General features: G+C 47.2%; 1 protein-coding gene across 1 annotated transcript in view; it reads left to right on the forward strand.

Moving 5' to 3' along the window:
• Positions 1-12,076, forward strand: part of URB1 (URB1 ribosome biogenesis homolog) — a 68,561-nt gene that overhangs the window by 10,893 nt on the left and 45,592 nt on the right. The window contains exons 5-10 of the mRNA XM_032865434.1: positions 75-171; positions 2,163-2,248; positions 3,903-4,028; positions 5,989-6,113; positions 9,427-9,622; positions 10,954-11,091. Coding sequence (XP_032721325.1) covers positions 75-171; positions 2,163-2,248; positions 3,903-4,028; positions 5,989-6,113; positions 9,427-9,622; positions 10,954-11,091 — 768 coding nt within the window. The remainder of the gene's footprint in view (positions 1-74; positions 172-2,162; positions 2,249-3,902; positions 4,029-5,988; positions 6,114-9,426; positions 9,623-10,953; positions 11,092-12,076) is intronic.

Raw genomic sequence — 12,076 nt, forward strand, 5'->3', positions numbered from 1 at the left:
GCCGCCAAGTCCCTGCTTCCTCTGGGGATGGTGTGTGGATACACAAGTGACTGGCGGTCTCCTTCGTCCCCTAGGGCATGCACGACGTCCGGCTGGCCTACATTCAGTTCGCTCTTTCCTTTCTCATCGCCGGCGACGACAGCACGATAGTGCAAGTGCTGGAGTTGAAAGGTAGGTGCGCCTCTTTGTCTCATAGCAAAGCCTGATTGCGACTGGTTTCGGAAAGTCTCCCGCAAAGCATTTTTCCCAGGTTGAAAAGCCCAGGTTGCGGCTTCTGCAGTCGCGCTCGAGTTTGAAGGGTGCGCGTGCGGCGAAGCTTCAGTCAGTCCCGTTCGGGGGTGGCCGAGGGACTCCTGCACTGCTCTCTGGAATGCCGAGCGATGTCCTAACGAAGGAGGGATGCAGGCTTCAGAGACTCCCCCACACGAAGGAGGCTTTCTGGCTCCAAACCCTGCACAGATCCGTAGCCTGGCTGCCTGGCTTTCTTTAGTAACTGGGTTTGAAGAGCTAAAGGTTAATGACTTCAGGAGCTTTGCCGTGTGTTACCAGAACATCGCTAACAGAGCTAAAGAGTTCCAGCTGGGCCGCTTTCTGGTGGCTGTCCCCTTAGAGCCAGGCTGTTAGGGCCACTTGCATTTTATCCAGAGCTTCTGTAAGACAAAGTGGCAGCCCTAGGCTGCAGTTAGCACATGGCCGTCGTTCTGCACGATTCCCCGGAATCGAGCCCTGTCTGCAGGTGGGGGGCTGTCCCTGCGGAGCTCTGGGTTGTTGGAGGAACGGCGTGATCCCTGTGGCCCCGTGTGGTCACATCTCCAGCCCTTCCCTCACCTCCCCCAGGGTGGGAGACCTGAGCTCTCTCCAGGTGATTGCCAGGGACCACTTAAGAATAGGGTGTGGGTGCTGGTCACCTTCTATGTCGTCAGCTCTGATCGGTGCGGGGAGCCGCATTGCCCTGGGGAAGTAGCCCCGTGGACGAGTCACCTTTCCTGCTTGTGGCCGGCTCCTGCCAGGGCTCGAAGTTCTGCAGCATTCCCCTGAGGCCTCCCCGCCGTCTAGCCTTAAAGGACGGTGATTTGGGGGTTGTTCCTGGACTCTGCTAACGGGGCAGGGGTGCACTTCGGTTCGTGTTTTGGCAATGCACTCTGGCCAGAGGCATCAGAACTTTAAAAAGGTTCGATCAGTCATTTCATGTCTAGTCTAGGGAAGAATGAAGGAGGCGAGTAGAGGTTTTCTTAGGGGCTGTTTTCTCATGTTAGCTGAAACTTGGACTTCTAACTGTCCTCCAGCAAAGGACTGAGTGCGCGAACTGAGGACTAGTGCTGACGTGAAAGCAGCAGTTGAAACTGGGGTAGAAATACACTTCCTGACGCCAGCCTTTAACAGTATGTGATTGGATATAAACTCAGTTGTGAAATCGTCGGGTATCCCATTTTAATAAAAACATGAATGCAACAGGTTCTAGCAGAAGGTTAACAGTTAACTAGTAGCCCAGATGTTAACAGTGTTAACCTCAGGGTAGCAGAGTGATGGTTCCTTGCAGATTTCATTTTCGGTTTGTCTGGTATTTTCCAATTTTTCTTCTTTCGAGAATGACTTTGCTTTCGTAGAAAGTCGGTGTACCCACTGAGCACCAGTGGAACAAGTGAAATTATAACTGCTGGGATGTTTCTGCCCAGTGTCACCAGCATGTTAGTGTGTGCTGTCCGGCTGTGGTGGCTGAGTCCTTGGGGATCCAGAAGTGTGAAAAGAAAGCAAACAGATCATCCCGAATTCTGCCCCCAGTCAATAAAATGATTTAAAATACAGCTGATTAAGTCTAAGCAAAGGGAGACATTTAGCAAAATTGTGATCATGCCATACACTCAAATGGTTCATACAGAATTAATTTTATTTAACTTAATGTGAGAAAAGAAAAGTAAAACACCAGAACTTCTGAACTTTTTTAATGATTCTATCATTGTTTTACCTACGGATACTAATTTCCTATGTCATGAAGTGGTTATCCTACTGTGAACTTGTAGAATTGAAAAAACACAAAACCTTAAAAAAAAGGGGGAAGAAAATAGCATGTGTGCTGTACCATTTTAAGAAGTAATGTTCTTGCATCTGTTCTCACGTTCAAAATATTTTTGAGTTTAATGCATTGAACTTTTTACTTGCAGAATTTATTCCTTGCATTTTTAGCTCAGGCATCAAGGAGGACAGGATTTCTACTATCAATATTTTGTTATCCACGCTGAAAACAAAGGTACAACGTGTTTTTACTCTGTGTTCCTGTCGTTGGTCTGCTCCCGTATTTGGCAGGACCCTAGAGCTATAATGGCTTAGAACACAGGGGTTGTTGTATAGGTGGAATGGAAGATTGTTTCTTAACGCTGCTGTATCATCCCATCAGGAGAAAACCTGTTGCTCACTATTTCACGGGAAGCCGTTGGATTAATTGTGAGCCGTAAATTACAGCTGTTTTTCATTTACACACCTACCAAAATGTCATTTTGAATTACTTTGCATTTTCTGCCTCTTACAAGCATCTTGTAGGAATTTTAAAACGGGCTGAATCGCTGTCTTCCATACAGAAGCAACTTAAGTGATCATTTAGAAAAAGTCTATGACCCTCCCAACAGAAAAAGTTGTGAAAACCACGAACTGGCAGTCCGCATAAAAATAGCTAATTGGCATAGTATGTTTAATACTGTGGTTCTCAGCTGGGAGTGGTTTTGTGACACCACCCCCCTTCCCCACCGTGGGACATTTGTAAGGGTCTGGAGACGTTTTGGGTCGTCGTGGCTGGAGAAGTCCGGGGGCATCTAGTGGGTGGAGGCCAGGGATGCGGCTCGGCCTCCTACAGTGCAGAAGACAGTCCCCTCCACCAGTTATTAGGGCCAAAACATCATTAGTGCGGACGTTGAGAATCCAGGAGATACGGGTTTTTTTCACCTATCAAGTTAGCCCTGACCTTTTATAACAGTGAGATTCAGTGCTAGCAGAGATGCTTTGAATCAGGTGCTCTCTTGGAGGAAGTGTCAGAGCAGGTCTGGCCGTATGTACCAGAGGTCTTAAAAATGTTCCCAGACTTGGGGGTGGTGGCAGGTTCCCTGAGAACCACCCAGGAAGCAAATCTGGAACACACCCAGGCCACATCCCCAGAGGTTCTGGGAGTGGGTGTTGGAGGGAGCTGAGAACGGGTGTCCCATTTCCAAGCCTGTGATCAGGGATGCAGGGAAGACTCTGTACAAAGATGCTGATGACGGCCAGAGTAGAAACAGCCTAATGGTCCCCACCCCGGGGAATAGTGGAATTAGGGTCATTCAGGGGCTAGAGTGATATTCAGCCCTCCAAAAAGAGGTTCTAAAGGATTTTTTAATAATGTGGGAAAAGCTCATGCTATAAAAGTAAAAGTAGGCAGGAAACTATAAGTATAGTCTCAAAGAGGCAAAAAACCTAAACCAAACAGTACGTACGCACATGTACTACATGTTGCAGGGTGGCGGGGGAGGCACGGAAAGGAGATGAACCGCCGTGCCAACTGTGCGTGGCCTAGGATGGTTTGAAGGATGTTGAGTTTTGTTTTTCATGTTTCTCTTTTTTTTTGAGCACACATTTTGCCATAGGCCTACATGATTTTTGTAACAACGAGACACAAGGAACACTCTTAAAAATCAAGTTGCTTGGGGCACCTGGGTGGCTCAGTGGGTTAAAGCCTCTGCCTTCAGCTCAGGTCATGGTGTCAGGGTCCTAGGATCGAGCCCCGCATCGGGCTCTCTGCTCAGTGGGGAGCCTGCTTCCCTTCCTTTCTCTCTGCCTGCCTCTCTGCCTACTTGTGATCTCTGTCAAGTAAATAAATAAAATCTTAAAAAAAAAAAATCAAGTTCCTTGGAATTGATTGGTTTTATTGTTTTCAGGTAGTTCACAATAAAAATATCACCAAAACCCAGAAGGTGCGATTCTTTACCGGGCAGTTACTGAACCACATAGCAGCTCTCTATAGCTGGAACGGGATTGTTGACGTGAGCCTGGAGAATGTCAAGGTACTGTCCTGTTGGGTTTGAGTTGACCTCGACGTCAGCGTGTGGTCCTCACAGCTGGAGGCTGAGGAATCTACCGCCTTAAAAAAAAAGGCCTCCCATCTGATCTGTTTCTCTTGGCTCGTAGTTCTGTTAATTCTCCACTTAGATGAAATAGGATCTTTTAAGTTTTATGTTTTTTATAAGAATTTTTTCTCTAATCTCTGAGGTATTATGATATTAGATTTTTTTTCCCCTTAAAGAGGAAACTCTTACTCCCTTTAGTTGAATGACATGCTGGTCTTACTCCTTGCGGGATTGCCCAGTACACGTGTGGTGTTGATCTAGGGTCTCTTCCTCCTCTCACTGGCATCCTCTTTTCCTTCTTTCCGTTCTTTCCGTACCAGCTTTTGGAATTTCAAGGCCTGTTGGTTTCACTTCAGGATCCTGAGTGTCTAGGAAAACCCCAATTTCCTCACCTCCTGACATGTGTAATTTATTTTGTAATCGTTACTCAAGTGTCGAATTAGACCAGTTGATCTCAAGTTGACCCGAGGCCCATGTACCTTTTAATCTTCCTCATTTCAGTTTTCCTCAGGGTGTTTCTGAACATGGACTTGGCCAGAGTGGTGAGCGCTCAGACTTCCTGTGAACTTTAGAGTAATTTACCTCTCAAGAGCCCTGTGTTTTACCTCCTTTTATCTCTCTGACTTGCCCACGTCCTCTTGTTTTAAACGTGTTTTGTACGCTCTGTGACCAGGAAGCCTCGGAGGCTTCATAAAAACACTCCCAAATGTGGAATTTTATTCAAAAGAACAAGAGAAATTAAGTCATTCTTAAGCTCGTTTAAAAATACAGGTTTAAACTTGCCGCTCTTAAGAGTATTTTTTAATCTTTTTTTTTTTTCCTTAATGGTTCTCCTTTATAGGTGAGGACATTCAAATTCAAGTTTAGGGAAACCAGCCCTGTGCAGTCAAAAATCCGTGTGCAACCTCGGACTCCCCCCAGAAACTCAACTACTAATAGCCAACTGTTGACTGACAGCCTTACCCATAACATAGACAGTGGATCCACACATATTTTGTATGTTAACGTGTATTATATACTGTATTGTTTTGCTAGAGGAAGCTGGAGAAAAGTAAATATTAGGGAAATCATAAGAGAAAATACATTTATAGTACTGTGCTGTATTTGAGGCCAGCGGTCCACAGAAGCGGAACTGTGCAGTTCAAACCTGTGTTGTTCAAAGGTCAACCGTATTTATTCCTTACTCGTCCCCAGTATCACAGCACACAAGCAAAGAGAAGCTTAAAAAAATGATTTTGTAACTGAAGTATATGGTGTAAAGAGAGACTTTTTAATAACAGGGGCCGATGCTGGCCTGCCCTGCTCTCGCTAAGCCATCGGGGAGCTCAGCTGTGCCGTGCACAATTTGCTACGTGTGCAGGGTGGCGGGGGGTGGGGGGGTGGGTCATTGCTCTCCTGCCAGACGCAAGGGGCAGCTGTAAAGACTGGAATGAGAACCCACATTGCCAAGTGCTTGGAAACAATAAGAAATGACATGAAATGTCTGGTTGTCTGTGCTTTCTTGTTCTAGCAACTCCGTTTGTCCAACTTGAAAAGGAAATATTTTCTTTTTCAGTTTTTATTTAGAACAAAAACAGTTCATCCATTTCTTTCAAACCCCCCCCCCCCCCCCCACCTCTGGCAACCGCCAGTCTGTTCTCTGTATGAGCTCGTTTGCTTTTTTCTTTAATTTCTTGTTTATTTAATTTATTATTTCTTTCTAGAGTCCTTGTATTGAGTTTTTTTTAATCTTGATGGATGTTTGAATTGGTGTTTGAATGATACCAAGTGTTTAAAATGTTAGCTCTAAGTCATCGTCAGATGTGTGGGATTGTCCAGTTTTTTACTCTGTAGTTGTTACCGAGGCTTATGAACTTGAGCTTGTCATTGAATTTAAAAAAAAAAAAAACCCTTGCAGGCTTCTGCTGAGGATGCAGGGAAAACCATGGTGAGGGAGCTTGTTCACTCATTCCTGATGGATCTGTGCTGTTCTCTCAAGCACGGGATTAATTTTTATGACGCGTCTCTTGGCACCCTCGGCAGGTAAGGCGGGGCCCTGGTGAACCCCGAGTGTGTGTCCCTCAGCAATCGTCGCGTTTGTCCGTGACTCCCCTGGGGAAGTCTGTGGAATGATGGGATGGTGGTGGCTCACAACTGAGGAACTCCTCTTAGGGATGAACGTTTGGAGACCCAGAAAGCGGCTGCTCTATACTGCCCTCAGGGCACAGGGCTCAGGGTAGCTGTTGACTTAGACACCGACTAGGGCTGTCTCACCCAGCGAGGGGCTGCGGGTTTCGCTGCACACTGTGGCGTTAGTGGAGTCTGAGGATAAGTCTTAACATTCACCTCCCCAGAGAGGGTGGGCCGCTCTGCAGGCCTCAGCGTGGTCCTGAGGTGGTAGCCACCGTTACCCCATTTTAGCAGGTAAGGGCAATGGGCACAGAGAGGTCGGGTCATTCAGCTTGTGAGTGGCAGAGTTCAGATTTAAACCCAGGGAATCTGGTTCCAAGCCCATCCTCGTAACAGCAAAATAGTCCTTCCTCTCCTCAGAAGCAGCTGCTAGTGAGCAAGGTTTTCACAAGTTGGTTTTTTTACACTTTGTTTCATGTTGCACGATGATGGTGACATTTCATGAGTGAGGAAATGAAGTCCACAGCTGGTGGTTGGATTATGTCCTTTTAGACTTTCTTTTAGTCTCACTATAATACGTATCTGTTGCTAGTTTTTAATAACCAAAATAGCCTACCGTCGGATTTATCAACCTGCTTTTTTCCCATCGACAGTAAAAGTATTGGGTATGTTTTCTGGTCATTGTGAATAGCCTTATTTTTTTTCTTTTCACCTCTGTAACATTTTATTATAAAAAAGTTACAGATGGTTTGGTTTAGTTTCACCCAGATAAAAGATGACTGATTTCTTCAGAATAGGATAATACGGTGAAAATTTTCCTCTCTCCTTGTGACTTGTTTTGATTCTGAGGTTATTATGAATTAACTTGCCACATCATTTTTTTCTTTTAACCTCGTTTTATGATAGTGTACCTTTTCTCTCATCAGCAAAAATCAGCTCACTTGCCTGCTAAGAGGTAACAGCAGATAACGCGATGCCTCAAACACATGTGTTTCTCCCCTTAAGTAGGACCCATAAAATCGACCATCATTTGATGAGCATATATGAGTCAACTTGTGGGATGTAGGTCCGTTCAAATAAGTTCTGGTGTATGTCAGTTCTTTGAAGCCAGGGGCCAAAGCAAATGTTTGCCCTCATGGGAGAGGAAGGGAATTATGTTTGTGGGGACGTGGACGAAAAGCTTTGAGAAAACTGAAGTGTGTGGTCCTTATGGTCGCCCCATAGTTGCTAAGGCTTGTGCCCTCACTCCAGTCAGGGCTCCCTGCACGTGTCGCCACCTCCGAGAGGCCTTCCCTGGCAGCCCTTTAAGTTGCCTTTCCACTGTCACTGCCCTTCTGCCCGCTCTTGCTTTCGACGGTGACGTCCCGCCACCTTGCACATTTATTTATTTACTTGTTGGTCACCCAGTAGACGAGCATCAGTGAGAACAAGAGGCTGGTCTGCCCAGGACAGTGCCCGGCACACTGGGTGTTTGGAATTCTGTTTGGAATTCTGGCGTAAGCAGGGCTTAGTAAACTTCTTCTCTAAGGGAAAGATAGTAAGTATTCAGGCTTGGTGTGCCATTTAGTCTGCATCGTGACCATCAGAGTACCCGTGCGGCTGTGGACATAAATGGGTGTAACTGTTCCAATAAAGTTTTATTTATAAAGACAGAGGGTGGGCCATAATTTGCCAGCCCCTGGCATGGAGGTTAAGAGAGGAGATTCTGGAGTTAGCTCTGAGACCTCCACAGTACTTCTCACCGCCTCTGTTGCCTCATCTGTAAAATGGAAACAAAACTGGCATCCACCTCAGAAGGAGGTAGAGTATGGTAACTGCAGGAGCGGTGGCCAGCACGGGTTGCATGCTGTGTCAATAGCAGTGTCATTCATTTGATGACATTGTTGACTGAAATGACGGGGATGTCTGTAGTATTTATAGTACATTTTGTAGATTTAGCGTTGTGTTCCTTTGACAGCACAAACCATTTTGCTTATGAAATGTTCATATTAAAAATTTTACTTTTTTTTTTTCCCAAGATTTTATTTATCTGAGAGAGAGAAAGAGCATGCACAGGCATGAGCAGGGGCGGGGAGAGGGGCAGAGGGAGAAGCAGGCTCCCCGCCGAGCAGGGAGCCCAATGCAGGACTCGATCCCAGGACTGTGGGATCACAATCTGAGCCGAAGGCAGACACATAACCGACCGCGCCACCCAGGCACCGCAAGAATTTTGAGCTTTTTGAAGGATAGGTTTCTGATCAAAATTATACTCTGATTCAATTTTTGAAATTTTTTTTGTTGTATGTAAAGCTGCATATTTTATCTTAGTTTTGGTTTATAAGAGAGTACAGAACAGTGAAGATCCTAGAAGCTATCAGCGTGGCATGCTTTATGGTAAATTCTCAGATTTTCTGGATTTTATGACTTCCTAGGGAAAGTTTTAATGTCCATGGGTTTTCCTGGTTTTTCTTTTTATGATTTTATACTTTTGAAAACTGCCTACTTTGGGACAAGTTTTTAATATTTTTATACAGTAGATTTTGTTCCCTGTATTATCTTCTTGCACCTACTACGGAAAAGCATAGGAATTTGAAATAACTTAGAAACAGAGGAGGCAGAAAATCTGTGGAAAAACCTTGTGCCATTTTGTCTTGTTTTAGAGATAGTTTTGTGGCACTGTGGACTTGGGGCAGCTCATGAGCACTCCATGTAAAAAAAATCTTTTCAGAAGAAAAACACATCCTCTGTATTTTTTATACTTAATACTCCCAGGTATATTAATTTACCTACGTGCTTTTTCATGTGCCGTAGGAGGAAAGAGGTCAGTAAAATTTCATAGGGAAATTCTGGGAGTGGATTCCTCCCTGTGGGTCTGGCCCTCTCTTTACACTGGCCTTGACCGCTGGGCAGACTGGTAGGTGGGTGGTGTAGAGAGAGAGGGCATTTTTTCCTCCTCCTGAAAGTCAAATGGAACTGAGGGAGGGAAGGAAAGATGGCCAACAGGACAAAGTGGAAACTTTCTGAGCCACTCAGCAATAGAGGAGTGAAATTCCAGCGCTTTGTTGGAGAGCGAGCGCCCCCCAGGCCATGAAAACCTTGTGCTGCGAGGGCGAGTCACAGGTGCGATTTGGCTATCACTTGAGTTACGTTAGGGCTGCGTTGCCCGAGGGCGATTTCGAGGAGCTGCGTTATCACCCCCAGCTCTCAAGTTCTCTGTAGACCCTCCTCTCCTGTCCTTCTCCCACAGAGGTGGGAACCTGACCCTCCTGCACTTCCTGCTGGGTCTGAAGACCGCCGCGGACGACGAGCTGGTGTCGGAGCTCGTGGTGGGCATCCTCAGGGTGTGCCCAGACTTGCTGAACAAGTACTTCAAGGAAGTCACGTTTTCCTTTCTCCCGAGAGCGAAGTCCACGTGGTCCAATAACATCAAACTACTGAACAAGGTAATAGCCCGGCTGCTGTGGAGGGTGTTAGGTGGTGGGCCCAGCGTCAGCAGCAGGGCTGGGGAGGTGGCCAGGCGGGGGAGAGAGAGTGAAATGCCCATGAACTTTAGGACAGAGAACTCCTTTAGCCTTTCTCCCGGGGGTAATTTAGATCGTTTCAGGGTGGTGTCCTGGTCCTCTGAGGACATTCTGCTTTTAACGGAGCTGAATTTGGAGGTGGATGCCTTTTGAATCTATTAAGCTGAATTCTTCTCCTTCATCCAGATTTTTTTTTTTTTAAGACTTTATTTATTTGACAGAGAGAGAGAAAGATCACAAGCAGGCAGAGAGGGGGAAGCAGGTTCCCTGCTGAGCAGAGAGCCCGATGTGGGGCTCGATCCCAGGACCCTGAGATCATGATCTGAGCCGAAACCAAGGGTCGGCCGCTTAATCAGCCAAGCCACCCAGGCTCCTGTTAATGTCCTTCTAGTCTCAGACCTCGGCCTCCTTTTACCCGCCACAGTGGGAGTACCTGCTGCACATTCTTTGGCAGTACTGCCAGGCTCAGTTAAGCTCTGATCTGTGGCCTGCTTCCTGGTGAAATATCTAGGATTGTTTTCTTGTGCCTCGACCTGGGCATGGCGTTATCCATAAAACAAGCTTTTTTTGAAGTATTCCCTCTTATCTCTCAGGTGTGTGTGCATACAATCCCCATGTGTATCTTGGGATGAGAAGGAGGCATTTTGCCCCTCATTCTGGGGAAGGTAGCCTTGTGGCCATGACCCCTCTGGGGAGGTACTATGGTGCTGGTCTCCCCAGGGAAGGGCAGGGGCAAGTACCTGGCCTTTGCAGGCCTGGATGCGAGCCCTTGCTTCACTGCTCCCTAGGCGCTTGCCCCTGGGAAATCACTTAACCTTATTGACGTCCAATTTTGTCATCCAGTAACATTTTTTATTTTAGTGTAAAATATCACTACCTCAAAGGCTTGTCACGAAATATTGAAAAGATGACATAATTTATCAGGTGCCCGTCAAGTGCAGTAGCTGGTGAGGAACACGATTGTTGGTTCCTGCAGTGACTTACTTGCCATCAGAGGTTTTAAGGGGCTCCCCAGGCTGCAGGCTGGGCTCTGCTCTGAAGGTCATTATCCTGATAACAAACAGTCTCGTGACCTCACTTTTATCTAATAAGTAGATTTAGGGGTTAATCTTCCGGACCCTGTTCCTCGGCGGCCTTGGACCTTTATCACTGCAATTGTTTCATTGGGATAGCTTCACTGTGGGGTGCCTACGGTTAGCCTCCACTCGGAAAAGGAACCCGCACCACCTCATTCTCTGTTCTCTTGTTCATAGATCTATGAGGCTCAGCCGGACATTTCCCGGGCTTTTCAGACCAGAGAGTTCATCCCCTTGCCTCGGCTCCTGGCCATGGTGATGGTGACCACCGTGCCCCTGGTGTGCAATAAGATCATGTTCACCCAGGCGTTAAATGTAAGTGGTTGCCTTTCTTCTGGAACTTTCTCCTGTTCACCGCACTGACCTTTGTGGGGATCGTTCTGAGAATGCCTGCCTGGATTTATTGGATGGTGTATTGTCAGTGAGCCTCAGGCTTTCCGTATGCACTTACCTGGGCAAGGTGCCCTGGAGCCTGAGGAACATTCCAGCCAGGAACTTTCCAGCCAGGCACTGGAGCCTGAGGAACATCCCAGCTGCTGATTTTACTGCTCCAGCACAGCCAGACCACAGGCCCCCGCATGGCTCCCTGCACCTGCCCGAGGGTGGGAGCCTGTTGGACTCGGACACAGGGCAGTGTGTCCAGCTGCAGTCCACTGTTGTGTAAGAAAGTATTAGTTAAGGATCTGTGGATGGGGTAGGACTGAAACTGGCCTGGCAGATCCTGTCTTTTGTGGTGAAAGTGAATAGTGTTAAAATTTCTGGGGAATGTTAACTTGGAGGATCAGCTGTTTTAGGCTGTCCTCTTGGGAGGACAAGTTCATGGAAAAAATCGGACACGTTCACAGAAAAATTAAATTTCCTGTCATTATATGTTATAAAGGTCCCCAAGTCCCTGCAGAAGCTGCGTTCTGAGGGGCGCATGCGTCTTTCAGCACAGCTCCGAGGCCTTAAGTAAACTGATGTGAGCTGTTGGCACACGTGGGTCGTGGGCTCTGCCAGGCCCTCCTGTTCCCAGGTTGCCTCAAGTCTTAGCTGGAGGAGGCAGACGTGGCGTCTGTGGGGCAGGAGGAGTCCCCACCCTGCAGGCTGGCTGGGTTGTCGCGTGAACACAGTGGGACCAGGGTCTGCCGTGGTGGGTCACACTGGGGCGAGGGGGCCCTGGCAGTGACGGGCAGTCGGCGCAGAGTGGTGAGGACTCCCTGGGAGAGTGTGCAGTGGGGTTCAGCATTTCTGATGCTTATCTGGGGTCTGTGCTGAGAGTGGGCTGTGGGCGAGGAACAGGGAGGAGGCCGGTGTGGGC

Source organism: Lontra canadensis, unplaced genomic scaffold (assembly GCF_010015895.1).
Source record: "Lontra canadensis isolate GAN:19392208 unplaced genomic scaffold, GSC_riverotter_1.0 scaffold29, whole genome shotgun sequence".
In the NCBI taxonomy this organism is placed as follows: Eukaryota; Metazoa; Chordata; class Mammalia; order Carnivora; family Mustelidae; genus Lontra; species Lontra canadensis.